The 19,622-nt window shown below is 51.6% G+C and overlaps 1 protein-coding gene across 1 annotated transcript in view; it reads right to left on the minus strand.

Annotated features, from left to right (window-relative positions):
• JAM3 (junctional adhesion molecule 3) overlaps nt 1-18,911 on the minus strand; it is a 35,671-nt gene extending 16,760 nt beyond the window's left edge. Inside the window, exon 1 of the mRNA XM_063178591.1 lies at nt 18,833-18,911. Coding sequence (XP_063034661.1) covers nt 18,833-18,884 — 52 coding nt within the window. The 5' untranslated portion in view covers nt 18,885-18,911. The remainder of the gene's footprint in view (nt 1-18,832) is intronic.
• Between the last annotated feature and the right edge of the window lie 711 nt (nt 18,912-19,622).

The following is a 19,622-nucleotide window of genomic DNA, read 5'->3' on the forward strand; positions in this document are numbered from 1 at the left end:
AGGGCAGCTCATCCCCATCTCTGTTTAGGGCATGAAAACCCCAGGGATGCAGCTGGCCAGGCCCCTGGCACCCTGAGGAAGCTGAGGGTCTCCTGTGCAGTTTCCCCTCATCATTTCCATCCACCCCAGTGCTGTACATTCCTCTGCTGAGCCTCGGTCCCTCCACATTCAGCGTGCCCTGCGCTCAGTAAGGATGTACAGTTCCAGTTCACTGGAGGAAAAAAACGAGGAATGGAAATCCCAGGAAGAGCAAAGGCACACGCTATCTCAGGCAGCAGTGGATGTGCCTCTCTGTGACCTGTTTACCAGATGAGAATGCCTTGCAGCAGCAAATCCCAGGAACATGGATGGTGGGCACTGGAGAGCAGTGGGAACTTTTGCAGAGGGCAGATTTGAAACCAACCCTTCCTGCCTATTCCCACTTGCCTTCCATTGTTTCCTCAGCCAGCCCTAGGAGCTGCCATGCAGGCACATCCTACGTTATTTCTCACTTCAGCAAGTCCCCTTCCTCCCCAAAGTGGCAGATGCTGGTACCAAATTAGTGCAAAGTGGGAGGCAACCAGCAGATAAGTACCACAAAAGCCAGGGGCAATGGTGTTCCTGCTGTCCTCTCCCTTCCTCCCAGCAGAACTCTCCTGACAGATGCTGAGGGCTGAAATCCAGGGCAGAGTGGGGTCACTGAGATGTGACAGGGATCTACGGCCGGTGTCAGGGAGAGGGAATGAACTGCAACGGGAAAAGGGGCAAGTTCCTTTATTTTTGGCTCGTGTGGGAATTTGACTCAAGGATTGCTGAGGATCTCAGAAGCCACGGTGACGTTTTCCAGGCTGAGCGCCAGCCGAGGCACAGACTTGATCTCAGCAGGTATCTGACTTCCCTGGGAGCTGGGATGCTTGCTACCTGCCTGACCCTGCCTTTTGATGAGGACACACATCTCAGGAGCTGCCTGCAATGCAAAGACAGGATATAAGCGGATATGCTATCAGCACCGGGCTTTGCAGTGCTCCTTAGTGTCTGGCTGTGTCCCAGCCATCAATACAGAGACTTGCAGGGGTTTAGCCTATAATCCTCTATTCCTGTGTCTGTGACTCTAATCTCCTGATCCTCCCTTCTCCTCCAGCCTAGAGCTTGACCAGCAAAACACGGATCCGAGGTTCTGCTTATTGAAGACCAACCATGTCATCTTCCTGTGGAAAATGGGAGTTGGGGAGAGAGCAGCAGCCATCGGAGCCAAGAGCCGGGAGTAGGCTGGGGAAGGGAACGGGAGAGGGCGTGAGCAAGCACACAGAGAAATCATTTATGACAAGACTGAAAGCAGCTCTCATTTTAAGAACATTTCCTCCAATTTTACAGTGTAATTTCTGCCTTTTTTTTCCTTTCCCCGCGTGAGTGTAATTCCAGCCCCGGGTACAAACTGCGATTGTCTCGCTAACGCAGCACGAAACACGCACAAATAAACGCTGCAGGAGCCTGCTGCAGGCACCCAGGGAACATCCCCAGCTGCCTGTGAGCACACCAAGAGCTCACAGAGATCCCTGTGCCGTCATTCCAGGCGGCAGAGCTGGGGCCGGCCTCCGCCAGGCAGCTTTGAAGCTTTGCAGAGAATCCGTCAGAACAAAGGACGCAGCCCCACCAGGGGGGAAAGGCACTCGGCAAGCCCAGAGATGTGATTTTAGGGGCAGCCCTGGATCACAGGAGCAGATCTGAAAAGACTTGCCTTGTTAACATCAGCCTGAGCAAGCACAGGCTGCCAACCTGCGCGGGGAGAAGCGCCGCAGGCTTCAGGGGAGATTATTTTCTTAGGAAGCGCACCGGGGAATTAAAGGGAGCCCAAGTCAAGTCACAGACAGATAAAGATGAAAAGCGTGACACACAGAGCTATTAGGAAGATGCCAGCATAAATGAGCAGGGGGAGAGGGAAGGGAGTAATGCTGTGTCAGAGCAAAGAGGACAAAACCCATCCTGGCTCGGCCCAGCCTGGATTCCTGAGCAAGGCCTTGGCACAGAGGGGTTAAAAGATTACTTGTCCTTGGGGGAGTTGAATTAGCCACATATCTGGGAACCAACTTCTCCCAGACCCTGCCTTGTTTTCCTCCTCAAACATCATCTGCTGCTATTTTTAGCAGAGAATTTTCTCAGCCGAGTGCTCCCAGTGGAGCTCTGGTCTGGGGCCCTTTTCCCAGGGAGACACGGGCACAGCAGCACGTGCTGGCCCCTGGCTCAGCTCAGCTCTGTGCCACTGCCCTGCCACCTCTGGGCTTCAGTGTCACACTGCCAGCTCCCTCCTGGGGCATGGGACAGTGCCCGCCCCAGCCTGGGGCAGGTATTTTAAATGCTCTCAAAAAGCCAAGGGAGGCTCCAAAGGTAGAAACAGTCTAAAAGGGGTGGACTGGACTTGGTAACTTGCCTGGAGGCTTTAGCAGCATGAATGGCAAGAAAGGTGGGAAGGAGATGGGAAGAAATGATTAGGCTGACATTAATAACAGGATCTGCTTCTCAGGGCTGAAATCTATTTGGATTCACTCCAGTTCCTCCGAGGGAAACCGTGGAGGCTTTTATTGTTCATAAAAGTTGCAACTAAATTCGGACTGTATGAAGCTTAAGGAAATACCTCTCAGAGGACAACCCTGCTAAAAACAAATGAGGTAACTCCCTTCCTCTTCTCCGCTTTTCTTGGGGCCTCCATTCTTCCTTGGCCAACACCCCAAGCTGTCCATCAGCCCATCAGCCCCTGGCTGCTCAGCCTCCAGCACTGCTATCTGTCTGCCTGGCTGCAATTAGCAATGTGTCACTGGGTGTCTGGGCTGCTTCTCAGGGAGGCAACGCTGGGAACTGCTTTTATCTGCAGCTTGAATTAATACCTGCCTGCCAGAGATCAGCACGGAAATCAAAGGGCCAGATCAGGGCACACGGATGGACAAATTGAGTAAAGCAGGAGCAAACCCCTGCCTTGTGTGTGTGCTAATGGGCAGCTCAGGCTGGGGGAGCCGGGAGGACTGAGCTCTGTGGATGCTGGGGATGAAGTCAGGAAGGTCCCTGTAACAATGGCCCCTTCTTGGTCAGTGTGTCTGCTCCCTGTGTGTCTTGGAGCCGTGTCAGCGAAGCAAACAGATTGGGAACACATTTGCACTCCCCACAGCAGCACAGCAGCCAGCCCTGACACAGAGCAGCAAGCTGGGCTCTTGGCTGCTCCTGCCTCGGTGCCAAGTTTCCAGCTCTGCTCAAAACCTGTGCTTGAGCCTGAGAGGACAGGCTGGGCTGGGGAGTGCTCAGCTCACAGAACCTGGCAGCTGCAGGGCAGGGGAGCCAGGCTGAGCTCACCTGCGCTGCTCTGAGGCTCCCCAGGTGACACCAAGCCTGGCACAGTGGCTCTGCCCTCCTCATGGCCACGCTGGAACAACAGGAGCCCACAGAGCACACAGATGCTGCACAGAGCCTCGTCCCTGTGGCAAGAACTGCCTGCAAAAGCTTCCCCCACCCCTGCAGGAATCCCAGGAGCTCTGGATTTCTCTCCTGACCTTCATGTACACATTCCAGCGCACGGCACTTAACCTCTGATGCTCCTGTGAAATCGCAGTGCCAGCGTTTCACGGATGAGTGTGCTTCCCCTCGCATCTGCCCCGGCATCAGATGCTGCCAGCACCTCTCTCTCTCTGCTGGCTCTGCTCCCAGCTGAAGGACAGACAATAGGCATTTGAATCCAGCCTCCACTTCCCCTCCCCAGCAGCCTGGGGAGATGGCATATCAGAGACAGTGCTGAGAGCAGCTCCTGCCAGCCAGCCACAGGCCTGTCCTGATCCCAGCCTCAGCACCAGACCACCACTGCAATCAATGGTCACTGGGCACCCAGACCTTAAGGATTCTCTAGTCTGCCACGGTCAGGGACACCTTTCACCACACTAGGCTGTTCAAAGACCCCCATCCAACCTGGCCTTGAGCAATTCCAGGGACGGGGCATCCAGGGATGGGGCATGCCCAACGGACTTTGAATGCAGCTGGTTTGTGCCTCCGTTTCCCAAGCTGTGGGGTGAAAGGGGCTCCCCTCTCTTACAGGCAGGAGGCAAAACTAGCCATGTTTAGATACTGCAGTGGTGTATCAAGGACCATGGGCTGGGAGCAGTAACAGGAATCATCAATAAGAAAATAAAGTTACCTTTAATAGCGAGGTAAGCCACAGTACAAGCAGGGTGAAATTTCTTCAGAGTTCAATTGCATCAAAGCCTGAATTTCAGTAAGGGTTGTGATAGAAACATTATGGGTATATTTTGTTTTGGCAACTAGCAGTGAATTGGAAACTAAACTTGCTCCCACATCACAGCTGAAGGCCTGTGGACTAAGTCTGACCTTCTGTAAGGTATAAAGTTTAATACGTCAGTCACTGTATCCTCTCAAGCCTTGCAGCTTAAAACTCACTGAAGTGCAACCTCCAGAGATTGCACTCTGCGCTGGCTGCAGGAGATGCTACCAATGGTCCCAAAGGTCAGTTCCCTTCTGCACGAGTGAGGAGGCCTGGCTCAGGTCACAGCACTTGTCACTGGAGCTGGAGGAGGAGGTGACCACCTCTGTTTGCAGAGGAGTCGCACGCTGGGGCTGCAGCTGGTCTCGCATCAGCGCCTCGGTGGCCTTGGCCGGGCAGGGCAGGGGAGGGCTGGGGCAGCACAGGGCAGCTAGCCAGGCCAAGGAGCCTTCTCTCAGCACTGTGCCGCTGCTAAAATGGACTGCATCACCCTGCATCCCCAACCTGCCAGCCACAGCACCGGTCACAGAGCTCTCCTGGACCCCTCTGCCCTGCCAGCTCACTGCAGACACACTGGCCACCTCCTGCACCTCTCTTGCTCACTCTGAGGAGCATCTATCTGATTCAGGTTCCACTTGCAAGAGGTTCAGCCAGGGTCTGGTGAGAACTGTCCTGGATTCTCCTGAAAAACCATCTTCCATCTTTCTAGAACCAGCTCTGCCTCTGGAGCCATTCAGCCTGCTTGGCACCATTCCTGCTGCTTCAGAGATAACAACAGAGAGTGAGAAAAACCTGTCTAGACACCATTTACCTTCCACGGACTGCCACTGCCACATCAAAGCACCTCTTCAAACAAAACTGGCCAGGGAATTCTCCCCAGCCCTGCTGTGCCTGCTCCAGCCAGAGGCAAGGACTCATCTCATCAAGCTCCAGAGTTTATCTTTAATCCAGGCCCTTCTGACAACAGCAAGAGAGGGAGGATGAAAAATCTCATTACAGGCACATCAACAGAAGCCACCTGGCTTTACCCTACCCAGCTGGGGCTGCATCCCTTCTGCTCAGTGCCCAGACACAAGCTGAGATCTCACCTGTCTCCTCTGGGCAGGCTGCAACCCCCCAGCTCCTCTCCAAAGCTGCCACACACTTGTCACACTTGTCACACTTGTCCCTTCTGCTCAGCTGCCTTTCCATGTGTGTGAATGCTGGGCAAGCTTGGCTGCAAGCTGGGGATCACAGAATATCTCCCTGTGACACCCAAGGAGAGGGAGGTCAGCACCCAGCTCAGGACAAAGGCACCCAGCTCAGGGAGAGGCTCGGGATACCCTGAAACCAAGGAGAGAATTTCAGGTTTCTTGAGCAATTCAGAATTCACTTCTCAGTTCTTGAGAATTTCAGGTTTCCTGAGCACAAGTTCAAGTCCCTGCTGCGGGGAAGCACCTGGTGCTGGCATCGAGCACTGACCCCACGCAGCCACCACGAGAGCAGCATCCACCTCATTATTTTAATCAGGGTCCTTTGAAATCCCTCCTGTGCGAGAGACAGCTAAGAAAATCCCTTAAAGTCTGGCTTCATTCCGTCTCAGGCAGAAACAGCCTTTATTTAGCAAACTGCTGCTAACAGCTCTGTCTCATTAGTCAGTGTTTAGGGAAGCAGGCTGCAATTGTTCTGAAGTCTGGCATTGCAGAAAGAGCCTTGATAATGAGGTCTGCAGGAGACGATTCCTCCTGACAGCCCCACAATGACCTAGAAATCCTACTTAATTCCCTGTCAGGGAAAAGTGCTGAGTAACAGCGAGGTGCAGAGGCACTGGGGGCTGATCCCAGAGGTTGCTGCTCACTCTTGGGGCTGCCATGCAGGTCCAGGGTGGCAGAGCCAGCCCTGCCCAGCTGCAGCAGCTCCCCAGAGAGAGCCTGAGGGGAAGGGACACGGGGCTTGCTGTGGGAAGGTTGGTGGAATCATCTGGAGAGACTCGGCATACAGATAACACAACAGGAAAATCAACAGCAGCACCTGGATCTGGGCTTCCCAGGGCACGAGACACTGCCTCCTCTGTATTGAACTCACCTGCAAACAGTGCCAAAGCCCTGCCGAGGAACTCCCTGGCTCAAACAGCTCCACTTTCACCTCTGCTCTAGGCCTGGCATGGCAGAGCCTGTGCCATGTGCTGTGAAGCACCTCTGGATCTGCACACAAGAGCAGACTCCGGGCAAATTGTTGGAGCAGCCCTCCAGTATCTGAAGACAACCTGCCAGAAGGAGGCAGATGAGCTACACAAGGGCATGGAGGGACAGGAAAAGTGTGGATGGCTTTAAAACCTGCAGACTATATGTTTCCTTTGGATATGGGGAAGAAATTCCTTGCCAGGAGGGTTGTGAGACACTGGGACACATTGTGGGTGACCCATTCCTGGAAGTGTTCAAGGCCAGCTTGAATGGGTCTAGTGGAAGGTGTCCCTGCCAGTGACATGGGGGGTGAAATTAGGTGAATTTAAGGTCCCTTCCAACCCCAACAATTCTATTATTCTATGGTAATATTCATTCTGTGCAGTAGCAGTAAGGAGTTGAAGATAGAAATAACAGACTGTTCATTCTGAGAAACTGCTCTCCAATGAGTTTAACTGTTTGGGTCTCACATATATGTTCCATTTAGCATTACCATATCTAGTACCAGTCTTAGCACTTTATCATACACACAAATATTTTATCATTTTTAACGTTTCTGACCTTTGAGAACAGGACATGGGACACACAGTGTGTGCCCTGAGGTGCTGGGGAGCATCTGACACATTCTGCCCCAGCTGCTTTTGCCCCATTCCCTCAGAAGAGCAGGCAGCAGGCTGGGGCAGGCTCAGCCCACAGACACTTTCAAGTGGTTTGTTCTGCACAAGCAGCACGTGGACGTGGCCAGAACCTCTGGGCTGGGTGGCCCAGGGCCAGCTGGGCCAGAAGGTGAGGCAGGGGGGTGTAGCAGGAATGTGGGCTGCATGCTCCTGAAGGGAGGCTGCAGACAGGTGGGGCTGGTCTCTGACAGAACCAGAGGACACAGGCTAAAGCTATGGCAGGGAAGAGATAGGTTGGATTTTAGGAAGAAATTGTTCACTGAAAGAGTAATAAAGGACTGGAATGCTCTTCCCAGGGAGGTGGTAGAATCACCATCTCTGGATGTGTTTAACAAAAGACTGCACATGGCACCGGGTGCTATAGTTGAGGTGTCAGGGCACAGGTTGGACTCAATGATCTCAGAAGTCTCTTCCAACCTCATTATTCTGTGATTCTGTGACACAGCTGACCCTGAAGACCACCCCCAGCACAGAGCCCCACAGGCATGTGCTTGCCACCTGTTCCAGCCAGCAGACGGGGGCTAAGGCAGGAATTCTGGAGCTGAATGCAGGCTCTGTTCAGGAGGGGTCTGTCCCCACAGCGGGCTGGGGGTGCCCCTGGCACAGGAATGCAGCGTCTGCTCAGAAGTGCCCCCACATTGTTCTGGGGGTGCTGTCCCAGCCCCTGGAACAGGAATGCAGCTCAGCCCATCACGTGCAGCGCTGTTTAAAGCACGGCCCAAATGTGCAAAGGACTGCTGCAAAAAAAAAAATTAAAAAATGTGCAAATGAAATCACCAGCCGAAACAGCGTCTAGAGACAGCCCGAGCCAAGTGCCTCGAATGTCAGCAGCAGAAGGAGGGCTCAGATATGGAGAACCCAGCTCAGTCTGCTGGCACACATAGAGAATCTGCCTCAGAAAGACATATGCTGAGAAGGGAAGGCCCAGCTTTATTTTACCAGCCTCTGTTCCCACCCAAGATGTGCTTTAAAACTGCCTTGCAAAGTAGGAATTAAATCCAAAGGTGCCTATGCATCTTCCTTGCTGTCATCCCCTTATCAGTTATCTCCAGCCTGCCCTGAGCCAGAAGATGAAAGGATCCAACACCACTTATCTTTCCACTTAAGAACACGCTTAAAAGCTTGCTCTTAAAGAGCAGGACACTCAAGCCTGGGGAAGCAGCTGTAAATTCTGCAAATGGGCTTCCTTGCATGTCTTTGAAGGAGCTACTGCTTCTCAATATCATGAGGGAACTTGGGAAGAAAGACAGAAGCTCTGATAGCCAAGGGAGTCTTTGCCTCATGTCCAGGACATGGAACTGAGTGACAATTCCTCATGATACCATGAGGAAATTCAGGAGGGAGGAAAGAGAAGCCTTGATAGCCAAGGGAGTCTTTGCCTCATGTCCAGGACGTGGGGCTGAGTGACAGATGTGAGACTCACCACACGTGTGCCTCAGAAGTGACCGAGGATGAGCCAGGAATTGAAAAGCTCTTGGGAAATTTGGAAGCAGCCAGAATTGTGGCATGTTTGTCACTCCAAAACCAGGCTCTCCTCGGGACTGTGCAGTGTCATGGCCAGCAAAGGTTAGGGATGCCCTTGCAGGCTGCATCCAGCCCTGCTCCAGGACCAAGCCACAAGGCCAGGACCTCTCCCACACAGCCCCGTGTCTGAATTTGACCCTCAGCTCCCCCCTTTGCAGAGCTGCTTGTAACCACAGCGAACCTGGCTCCAGCTCGCTTTTGTCATTTAATAGCTGAGTCAAACTGTCAAAACAGCCAAAAAGGATCTGTTCCAAATATTTGCAGAGAGAGGAGGATCAAGGAGCCTGCAGCAGAACAGCAGAACAATCCCCATTGTGGAGCAGCAGCGGGATGCTGGTGGGCGATGGGCACACCTTGGGATGTGGGCAAAGAGCCCCCAAAGCCCCCAAATCCTCCTGTGCTCAGGGATAAACTGGAATCTGCTGTCCCCTCTGTTGGGGTGTCACTCAGTCAGGGACAATAATTATGGTTATTAATTGTTGGGGTGTTGTGAGGGTCCCCAGGACGAGGTGGGAGATGAGAATTGACTCCAAGTTCTCGAAGGCTGATTTATTGTTATGTTATGTTCTGTTATATATTATATTAGTTATATTATATTATATTATATTATATTATATTATATTATATTATATTATATTATATTATATTATATTATATTATATCATATCATATCATATCATATATTATATTATATTATATTATATTATATTATATTATATTATATTATATTATATTATATTATATTATATTATATTATATTATATTATATTATATTATATCATATATTATATCATGTCATATTATATTCTATTAAAATTATATACTAAAACTATACTAAAGGAAGAGAAAGAGATATCAGAAGGCCAGACAAGAATGGTAATAAAAACTCGTGCCAGACTCAGAGAGTCTGACACAGCTGGCTGTGATTGGCCATTAATTAAAACCAATTCACATGCTGGGTAAAAAATTCTCCAAATCACATTCCAGAGGAGCAAAACATGGAGAAGCTGAAGCTTCCCAGGAGAAGAATCCTGGTGAGGGGATTTTTCATAAAATATGTCAGTGACACCCCTCTGCCCCTGGCAAAGCCCCAGCCCTGCAGGATGAGAGCCCTGTGGCAGCTCAGCTGTTGGCTGGGAGGAGCAGTTGGCAGTGGGACAGGGGGTGCTGGGGTGCCTTGGAGCTGCTGCCAGCCCCAGCACGGACTTCAAAGGGCTCCTCTCTCCCTGCTGTGTGGGACAGGACAGCTGAGTGCTGGGCAGGCCTACCAGAGCATTTCTGATGGCAGCACAGAGGGGCTGGTACCTGCTGTAAGCTCCTCTCTCTTGTGTTTTGGTTGTTCATTGCTGCCCCGAGATGTGCAGGGTGTCTCTGCTTCGGCTCACACAGCTGAAGAACGAGTCTGGACTCTTCACTTTTCGGTCTCGAGGTTGTTTATTAATTCTTATCTATAAAATTTTCTTTCTGCCCAGCCGAGATCTGCTCAGCAGGGCAGCCACAGGCACTCTGTGTGTCCTTTTATACTGCAAACTATGTATAACATATTTAGATTTAATTCCCAATACCTATCACCTATGTTAGACAGTGCACTTCTGCTCTAAACCAATCCCAAAGGGCCAACATCACTGTAGAAAATGGAGAACAAGAAGAAGAAGAAGGAGAAAGGCTGGACATGCCCAGATTCCTCCATCTTGTCCCCATAACCCCCATACCAAAAATCCTAAAATCTACATTTTCACCCTGTGATCATTTTGTTATTACACCATTCAAACCTGTGTGACTTTCAGGTCCTCATACAAAGCTGGTAACTTGCTCCAGGGGTCAAAATCAAATCCCCAGGTGCTCTGGGCTGTGTGCCAGGGTCTCTGAGCCCCCCGGTGGGGTCCCAGCAATTCTGGACACCCGGAGGGATGCACTGAGTTCCGACAGTCTCCAGCAGGCAGAGCTCTGAGATTTATGGGATGCTGAAACCTGGCCAGAATGAAGGGAAAACACCAACTCCAGAAGATGTTTACCAACTCAAACAGCCAGCTCTGCTTGAGGAGAGCCCACGAGGCTCAGTGGGCGATTACAGGGCACTCTGCCAGTTCAAAGGCATCTCCATCAGCTCTGAAGGAGATAAGGCATCTCCTTGCTGGGAAATCAGAGCAGCCCCATGCACATCCACCACCTGCAACCTCAGCAGAGCAGCTCACAACAAAGAGGAGGGAAAGCAGAACCTCCTGTGCTGTGTGGGAGCCTCTGGATCAGCAAGGAGATCCGTGGCGGGTGAAGCCAACCTGTCCCATGGCTCGTGTCTCCATCCCAGCAGACACTGACAGGGGTGTTGGAACCCAGAACATTCCAGGACATGCCAGGGGTGTCGGAACCCAGGACATCCCTCTGGCTTGAGACCTTGCCAGGGGGCTCACAGACCCTGGCACAGAGCCCAAGCCCCCTGTGCCTTTGATTTTGACCCATGGGAAAAAAAATGACCGACCTTATATGAGGATTTACAAGCCACGAAAGTTGAAGTAGAATGATAGTTAGTTTGTCACAGGGTGAAAAGTAGAATTTTAGCGGTTTTTAGAATGGGGGCTCGGGGTCCCAAGATGGAGGAATTTGGGCGTGCCTTGTCCTTCTTTCTCCTTCTTGGCCTCCATCTTCTGGGTGATGGTGGCACTTTTGGATTGGTTTAGAGTAGAGACAAACTGTCTAACAAGGTGATAAATATGGGAAAATTATCGTAACTAAATTACACATAGTTTTTAGTATAAAAAGATAACACCACCCTGAGGGTGGGCAGTATGGCAGGGACTGACCTGCTGAACTGATCTCAACAGGTCAGAGAAAAAATGTTATAGGTAAGAGTAAATAAGAAAAAAATAAGACAAAATAAGAAAATAAGAAAAAAAATATTATTATAGAGCCTAAACAACCTTGAAAACCAGACCTGAAGAATCCTGACTCCTTCTTCAGTTGCCAAGCTGGGAAAAGAAACTCTCTGACACACCTTGGGGTTATCCTGACCACAGAGACAGGGGTGCCTCACTCCTTCCACTCTGCTGGGACCCAAACACCTCAACAGCTTCTTCCAAGGGCTCCACAGGCTGGGCTGGAGCAGAGCTCCAAAGCACAGAGCTGGGACTTCCCTTTCCAAGATGCCCAGGACCTCCCTAGCACAGAGCGGATGTTTTCCAGGCTCTAAAAATAACCAGCTCCAAACACCGTGGTGGGCACGAAGAAATATTTATCTGCAAGCTTTTTGCTGGAGATCAATACGGAAGAAAAAGATTAAAGCAAAGATTTAAGTGCGTATTAAAAATAGCTGTTGATAAGTTCCCTGTGAGGGGATAAAAGCTTTTTTTTTACAGAAGCAGCAAGAGCTGCAGGACTTTGCAACACCTTCCCTGCCGTGTGAGCTGCAGGAAATCATTCAGGAGAGTGTCAGCAGCCAGAGCCTCAGGAGGAAGTCCATTAGCAGGCAGCAATTCCTTAATGGGCCCTGGGGTACGTGGGAAAAGCTGCTGTGGACACAGGGGCTCCTTCCAGCACCACAATCACACAGCCAGTTATCATCCCAAACACTCCTCGTCTTTATGGCAGCCTCAGAGCACCACGAATTCATCTTTTGAGGAGATTCCAGTGAGTTTTTGCTATTTCTTTCTTTTTTTTTTTTTTTTTTTTGGTCAGCCCCCAGCGAATGAACAGAAGCTGTTCTGCAAGGCAGGTAGCAGCAGCAACATCCATCAAACCTCTGTTTTCCAAGGATAACATCCTGGCAAAACAATAAATGCTGTCTCCACGGGGGTGGTTTTTGGGGTTGAAAGATCTTGTCCATTTAGAGACAAAATCATTAAGTTCTCTGCTGTGCAGCCACCTCCACTCCAGGTCTGAGAGAGCACGCAGCCACCCTGGAGGGATGAAAAGTGGCAGGAACCTTTCCACCGGGAATAAAAAGCAGGACTGCTGTGCACAGCTCTGTTAAAAGGTAAAAAAGAGCTCTCCTCCATGACCTTGCTTGCCAGCCTTATTCCACGTCATTAATGAAACACAACTCCTGGCTTCCTTTGGATGCGTGGGATTTTCATGGGCTCCTTCAGCTCCTTCATGGCTGCACATCTTGAGATTTACTGGGCAGGAGTGTCAAAAATGGCAACTTAATTAGATGTCTCAATGGGACAGAGCAGGGAAGTCATGTGCTGTCAACAGACCTGAAATTTTAGGAGTATTTTACTCCCACCCTTCAAAACAGAGCCTTAAAGTGTCCTGATTTACGTCCTCTCTGTCAAATACTGGCCACTTATATAAGAAATTGCCCAAAGTTTATTAAGGCAAGGGATTTTCAGAGGAGGTCACGGGCATTAGAAACCCAGCCTAGTAATAGGAACAAAATCCCCTTAGATTTCAGTGGATTTCTCCAGCTCAGCAGAAAATCTTACCTAGGCCACCGAAATATATTTTTAATAGCGTGATTAAAAATCTTGAAATACTGCTGAACATCGTCCACTGCTGCCTTTCAGCCTCATGACAAAGATAGAGTTTTAAAGCTCAGTGTCTTCAAATGAGCCAGCTGTGCCCAAACAAATTAAGAGGGTTCAAAAAACCTGCTGATCTCACATTTGTGTTGTAATAATCAGGTACGCTGAAGGGAGTAGGTTCCAGCATGTTCTGGCTTTAACTCTGAAATCCCTGGGATTTATGACTTAAAAAAAAAATAAAAAAAAAGGAAAGAAAACCTTAAGCATTATCTGAACACAATTTAATTTCATCCACTGGTGCTCTGAAAAACCTTCATTTCCCCTTGTAACTGAGTCTTAAGCCCTGTGCTCCAGCCCATGATGGGCACCACAGAGCCCAATACCTGGGATTATTTATACTGACAAGCAATTCTTGCATGACAGAACAATTCCCATTAATTTTTCGAGCTTATCTGAAGTACCTGTGGGCTGTCAGGTTACAACAGGCATGTGCCTTAGTTTCTCTTTGATTAGCCAATGCCAGCCCAGAGCTGGCTGGACTCTCATCTGACAGCATTTTACACGTGACTTCATGAACTACTCACTGTCCTGTTCCCTACAGATTTATTTTGGTGAAGGCCCAGAATGGACTCCATGGACTCCTCACTGTCCTGTTCCCCAGATTTATTTTAGTGAAACCCATGGACTCCATCAACTCCTCACTGTCCACTTCCCCATATTTATTTTGGTGAACCCCAAGGAATGGACTCCATGAACTCCTCACTGTCCTCATCCCCACAGATTTATTTTGGTGAAGGCCCAGAACGGACTCCATAGACTCCTCACTGTCCTGTTCTCCAGATTTATTTTGGTGAAACCCATGGACTCCATGAACTTTTCACTGTCCTGTTCCTCACAGATTTATTTTGGTGAACCCCAAGGAATGGACTCCATGAACTCTTCACTTCCTGTTCCTCACAGATTAATTTTGGTGAAGGCCAAGAGTGGACTCCATGAACTCCTCACTGTCCTGTTCCCCACAGATTTATTTTGGTGAAACCCAAAGGAATGGACTCCAAGAACTCCTCACTGTCCTGTTCCCCACAGATTTATTTTGGTGAAACCAAAGGAATGGACTCCATGAACTCACTGTCCTGCTCCTCACAGATTTATTTTGCTAAATCCCCACAAAAAAAGAATTGAAACTCTCCAAACCACACCTCTCCCCTTAGGTTATTCCTGTTGGTGCTCTGAAGGGTCACAAGCAAACAAAGACCTGAACTTTCCAGCCAAAAAAAAGGTCCAGTTTTTAATGCTATTATTATTTATTCTTCTGAAAAGTGAAACCGCTGGTTTCCAGCAGGGAGCTGGAGCGCTGCGACCCAGCAGGTATTTCCTCTGCCCCAAGCACAGCTCTTGCCAGAACTGCACCCAAGCAGCAATCCAGGCCCTTTGGGGGGAATTTCAGGCCGTGTCCAGAACATTCATTAGTGCAATTAAAGCCATTAGCTGGTTCTGAGGCCATGCCTGACTCAGCCAGGACTGGGGTTTGTGCACACGCCCTGACTCCTCCACCTCCCAGGAGCGATGTTCAGCGCTTAGCTGGGGTTTGATGCTGTCTCACAACAACATGATACTCCCTGGGGGCTCTGAGGGAAGGCAACCAGCCCTTATCAATCAGGAGAAGACGCTGCAGCTCCAATTCCCGTCGATGGAGAAGCCAGATTGAGAATGTAATTATCCTAATTAATTTTATATCTGGAACTCATCTCCTTTCGCAGTTTCCAAGCAGGCCACCGGCTTTTTTTTAATTATTATTTTTTTGCACTGAGCAGTGGTTTTATCTTGTTGAGGGGCATGTTGGCAACACAAGCTCTTGTTGTGTGAGACAAGGACTCTTGAGGACTCGGGATGCTGCTGGCCTGTGGAAATCTTTGCCTTTGCTAACTCCCTCCCACCACTTCGGGCTGGCTCCGTAAGGAGTTCACGAACCTTCTCCGGATCATCGGGGCTTGATGCAATCAACTGTGAAGCATTAGCTCTAAATATACAACTGGGAGGCCAGTTCTGCTTCAACACACAAACACTCACGGCAGAGGATGAGCCAGCAGCCAGCCCAATTTGCAAGAGAAACTTAACTAATAATCCAAGCAAGCTGCAGGGGAAGCAGGAGGGAGTGGGGGCCGATCATTGCTGTGCCCTTTGGGGATGGCTAAAGTTAGGGGCAAACTGGCAGGAGGCCACGCACAGCTTTTGTCCCTGTTGGTGGAGCTAAATGCAGCAGCCCATTCTGCTTCATTTACTTGTTTAGGTGATTTTTTGGCAACTCCAAGCGTGTCCCTGGTGCAAATCCTCCGTGTGTGTGGACGGATAATTGGAAAACAACAGCAGCAGGCCAAGAGACCCAGCATTCAACTTGTACAGGGAAAATAAACACTGAAAGAACCCAAGCTCACAAAGCAGAGCAACATCTCAGTCCACAGGCTAAAGCAAACACATTTTACTCTTTGGATCTCCTCGTGTTTCAGCAACCAAGAAATTCTCAGAAGCATTCGGGGCAAGAGGGAATGTGCTGGTGTCACTTTCTTTGTCAACAGCTGTAAAGGAGATGTGCATCCAACCACTCTTTGGTGTCCATGCCAGACCCTGCTTACCCAAAAAGGAACACCAAGCCCTCCCTAGGAATTTTTTGGAAGATGTTATTAAGCATCTGATTTTGGCAGGGCTCTCAAAGCCGTTTGTCCCGGTTTTTTACTGCCTGTTGAAAAGAAAGCGATACTACAAATACTTCCCAGCAGAAAATACCAACAAGCAACTTATCATCACTGCAAGGGAGCTAACAACATTTCCACCAAGTGGTTTTTGGCACTGACAGCTGACTCAGAACAGTTGTTGGTGGCTGGGACAGATGGACTTCATATATTAAAAAAAAAAAAAAAAAAAAAGGAAATGAGAACTTCTACTCCATAGATTTTAAAAAGCCTTTTGCGAAATCCAACCTATTACCAAGCCCTCAGAATTAAATCAAAAGGAGATTTGAATATAATGAGCTTTAAAACTTAAATGTGCCTGAGACTTGCCCATCTCTCCCCATCAAGGACTACAAGCTATCAGCATGTTCTATTTTCAACAGGAAATACTCGAGAGTTTTGAGAGGGTCTCCACAGCTCTGCCCTCAGCCCAGCCCGTGAAATCCTCTAAAATCCAAATATTTGCTTCCACGGGGAAGCTGGCAAGGAGAGAGAGCTGGAGGTGGAACTGAAGCCAGCCCCGCTCTCCATCAGCAGAGCTTCCCCTGCTCTAATCGTGGCCATGGCATTTCCCTGATGTGCAGAACCTTTAGAGGCTTTCAGTGCCTAGAGCTGGGAATGCTCTGAACGCTCCATGCTTCACTGGCTCCCCTTCCAAGGCAATGTTTTAAGGCCATGAGCAAGAACAGGGGCTGTTCTGGCAGCAGCACACAGCAGAAGCAAGCCCAGCTCGCAGTACTCGCAGTCAAAGCAGCACCCCAGAGTCCAGAGCAGGATCTGAGCATCTTGGGAGCTTCGTCTCCTTCTTTTCATGCCTTTTTCTTTTCTCTCCCCCAAGCAATCAGTTGGCACAAACGCATCCTTCCAGTCACACTCCCATCCCACTATCCAGCACCAGCCCTGCAGGCTTCAGTGCATGTCTAATTTTATGTGCTGCTGACAGCATAACCCTATTTTAGTGGGGTGCCCCCAGCACCTCAAGTCAGGCGTGGTGGAAGAACCCTTTTGATTCTCAACCTCACTCTGCCCAATCTTAGGTTTATGACCCCAAGTTCAAACACTACTGGGAATCAACACAGGATGAGGCACTCTGAATTTAATGGAAAGCAAAGCCTGGCACCACTGGGCTCACTCACCAGGTAAATGCTCTCAGGCAGAGGTGTGAAACCAGTGGGGTTTGGCTGCTTTTAGCAACTACTCTCTGTGTGAAGAAACACAGAAATATCTGGAGTTTGCTTCCATTCCTCCTATCTTTTGGGCCAGATTCAACAGGACACTTGGGCTCTGCTCACGCAACACAACAAAGAAATGGGGAATCTTTCTGTCCTGCAGCCCCTCTGCCAGGGAAAGTCTTGTTAAATCTGTGGTTTTTCCCAATCAAAGGAAGCAGCTGAATCCAGAGCTAGCACTGGGCAGACTGTGTGATGCTCTGGGATCAGGCACTCCTGATTCCTCCTGCTGAAGCTGCTTCTGCTCCAAACCACAGCAAAGCAAGTGAACACCAGAGCCTGGAGCGCGTGACAACCCTCTGCTTGTTGGGGATGAGTGTCAGAGTCATCTTCACACCCCTCCGCTGACTGATTGGGTAAATAGTGCCCAAATCTCACTTTACTTGAGACCCGAAGCGACTCTGCGAGCTCTCTGGAGTCACTGGAGGAGTGTTTTTTGTCCTTAGATAAACTGTTGGAAATATTTCCATTCACTTCCTTGAATGTTGACCCAAAACATTCTGGTGACTGGTGAGTGTGTGCACGCTCAGCCCCGTGTATTTTGGTACTCAGCTGTAGGCTGGTTGTCAGCCTAACCCCACTCCACCCCATCCTCTCCTCCTGCCATCTGGGCAGAGGGGGGAGGACAACACGAGCCCACCGGCTGCTGTCCCCCTCCTCATCCCCCAGCTAATAATAGCCAGACAACAAATGAGCCCAAATTCATTCCTGAGCGGAATTAGCAAATGTTTTTGCAATTAAAACTGCAAACATTTCACGCGGGGCCCCCCGAACAATAGGCGCCTGTGCCTGGTCTTGAATAGGCACCAGTGTCCTCCCTGCCTGCCTGCCGAGCCTGCACATTCCTGGCACCCTCAGCGCTGGAGCCGCTCCTTGCTGAGCTGGGTTTTGGGATGTTTCCCCCTGTGCTGTGTGCGTCCGCGCTGCCGGCTGGCCCTGGACCCGTGTGCTGGCCCGTCCCCATCCCGGCGGCTCCCACGCTGTCCCCGCATCCCCCCGCGCCCGGAGCATCCTTTCCCTCCCCTCCCTTCCCTTCTCCGGGGCCAGGCAGGAGCAGGGACAGGGACAGGGGCAGGAGCAGGAGCAGGAGCAGGAGCAGGAGCAGGGGCAAGGGGCAAGGGCAGGGGCAGGGGCAGCGCATCCCTCCCCTCCCTTCTTCGGGGCCAGGCAGGGGCAGGAGCCAGGAACAGGAGCAGGGGCAGGGGAAAGGGGAAAGGGCAGGGGAAGCGCATCCCTGCCCGTCCCCGGGATGGTGACAGGGACAGCGCATCTCCCCTTTTCCCTGGGATCACAACCGAGGCAGCGCATCCCTCCTCCTCCTCCTCCTCCCCCCACTCCAGGATGGGGACGAGGGCAGCGCATCCCTCCTCCCTCCCTGCCCCCGGATCCCGACCGGCCAGCGCATCTCCCCCTCTCCCTGGGATCGCAACCGGGGCGGCGCATTCCTACTCCTTCTTTCTCTCCGGGATGGGGACAGGGAGCAGCGCATCCCTCCTCCGTCCCTGACTCCGGGATGGGGACGGGAGCAGCGCATCCCTCCTCCCTCCCTGACTCCGCGATCGGGACAGGGACACTGCATCCCTCCTCCCTCTCTGAATCTCGGATCCGGACGGTGGGAGCTTCTCCCTCCTCCCTCCCTGGCTCCGGGACAGGGACACCGCATCCCTGCTCCCTCTGTGTATCTCGGATCCGGACGGGAGCACCGCATCCCTCCTGCCTCCCCTCTCCGGGCTGCGCACGGGGGCAGCGCCTGGCGGAGCGCGGGCGGTGCGGGGCGGTGCGGGGCGGTGCGGGCGCTGCCGGCCGGTACTCACCGAGCAGGGGCAGGAGCAGGAGCCGGAGCAGCTCCGGCCGCCGCAGCGCCATGATGGGGTGTGCGGAGCCGAGCCGAGCCTGCGCACTGCCCGGGCGGCGCCGGCCCGGGGGCGGGGGTGCCGCCAGCCCGGTCCCGGCTCCGCGGGGGCACCGGCCGGGGGCGGGCCCGGCTCGGCACGGCACGGCTCGGCACGGGAGGGGAGGGGGAACGCACCGCACCCACGGGCAGGGCGCGGCCCGGGCCCGCGTGTGGGAGAGGGGATGGGCCCGCCTGGGGGATGGTGGATGGGGAGAGGGGATGGTCCCGGCAATGGGACACCCGTGAATGGGGAGAGGATGATACCAGCAATGGGACACCCGTGAATGGGGAGAGGGGATGGTTCTGGCAGTGGGACCCCCGCGGGTGGAGAAAGGAGATGATCGCATCAGGGGGACCCCCGTGAATGGGGAGAAGAGATGGTCCCGGCAGTGGGACCCTTGTCAATGGGGAGAGGGGATGGTCCCGGCGGGGCAACCTCCGTGAATGGGGAGAGGGGATGGTCCCGGCAGTGGGACCCCCGTGAATGGGGAGAGGAGGTGATACCGGCAATGGGACCCCCATAAATGGGGAGAGGGGGTGGTTCCGGCAAGAAGATGGTGAATGGGGAGAGGAGACGGTCCCAGCAATGGGATGCTCATGGATGGGGAGAGGAGGTGATCCCAGGAGTGGGACCTCCCCGAATGGGGAGAGGGGATGGTCCTGGCAGGGAAACTCCCGTGAATGGGGAGAGGAGATGGTCCTGGCAGTGG

The sequence above is a fragment of the Melospiza melodia genome, chromosome 29 (assembly GCF_035770615.1).
Source record: "Melospiza melodia melodia isolate bMelMel2 chromosome 29, bMelMel2.pri, whole genome shotgun sequence".
Lineage (NCBI taxonomy): Eukaryota > Metazoa > Chordata > Aves > Passeriformes > Passerellidae > Melospiza > Melospiza melodia.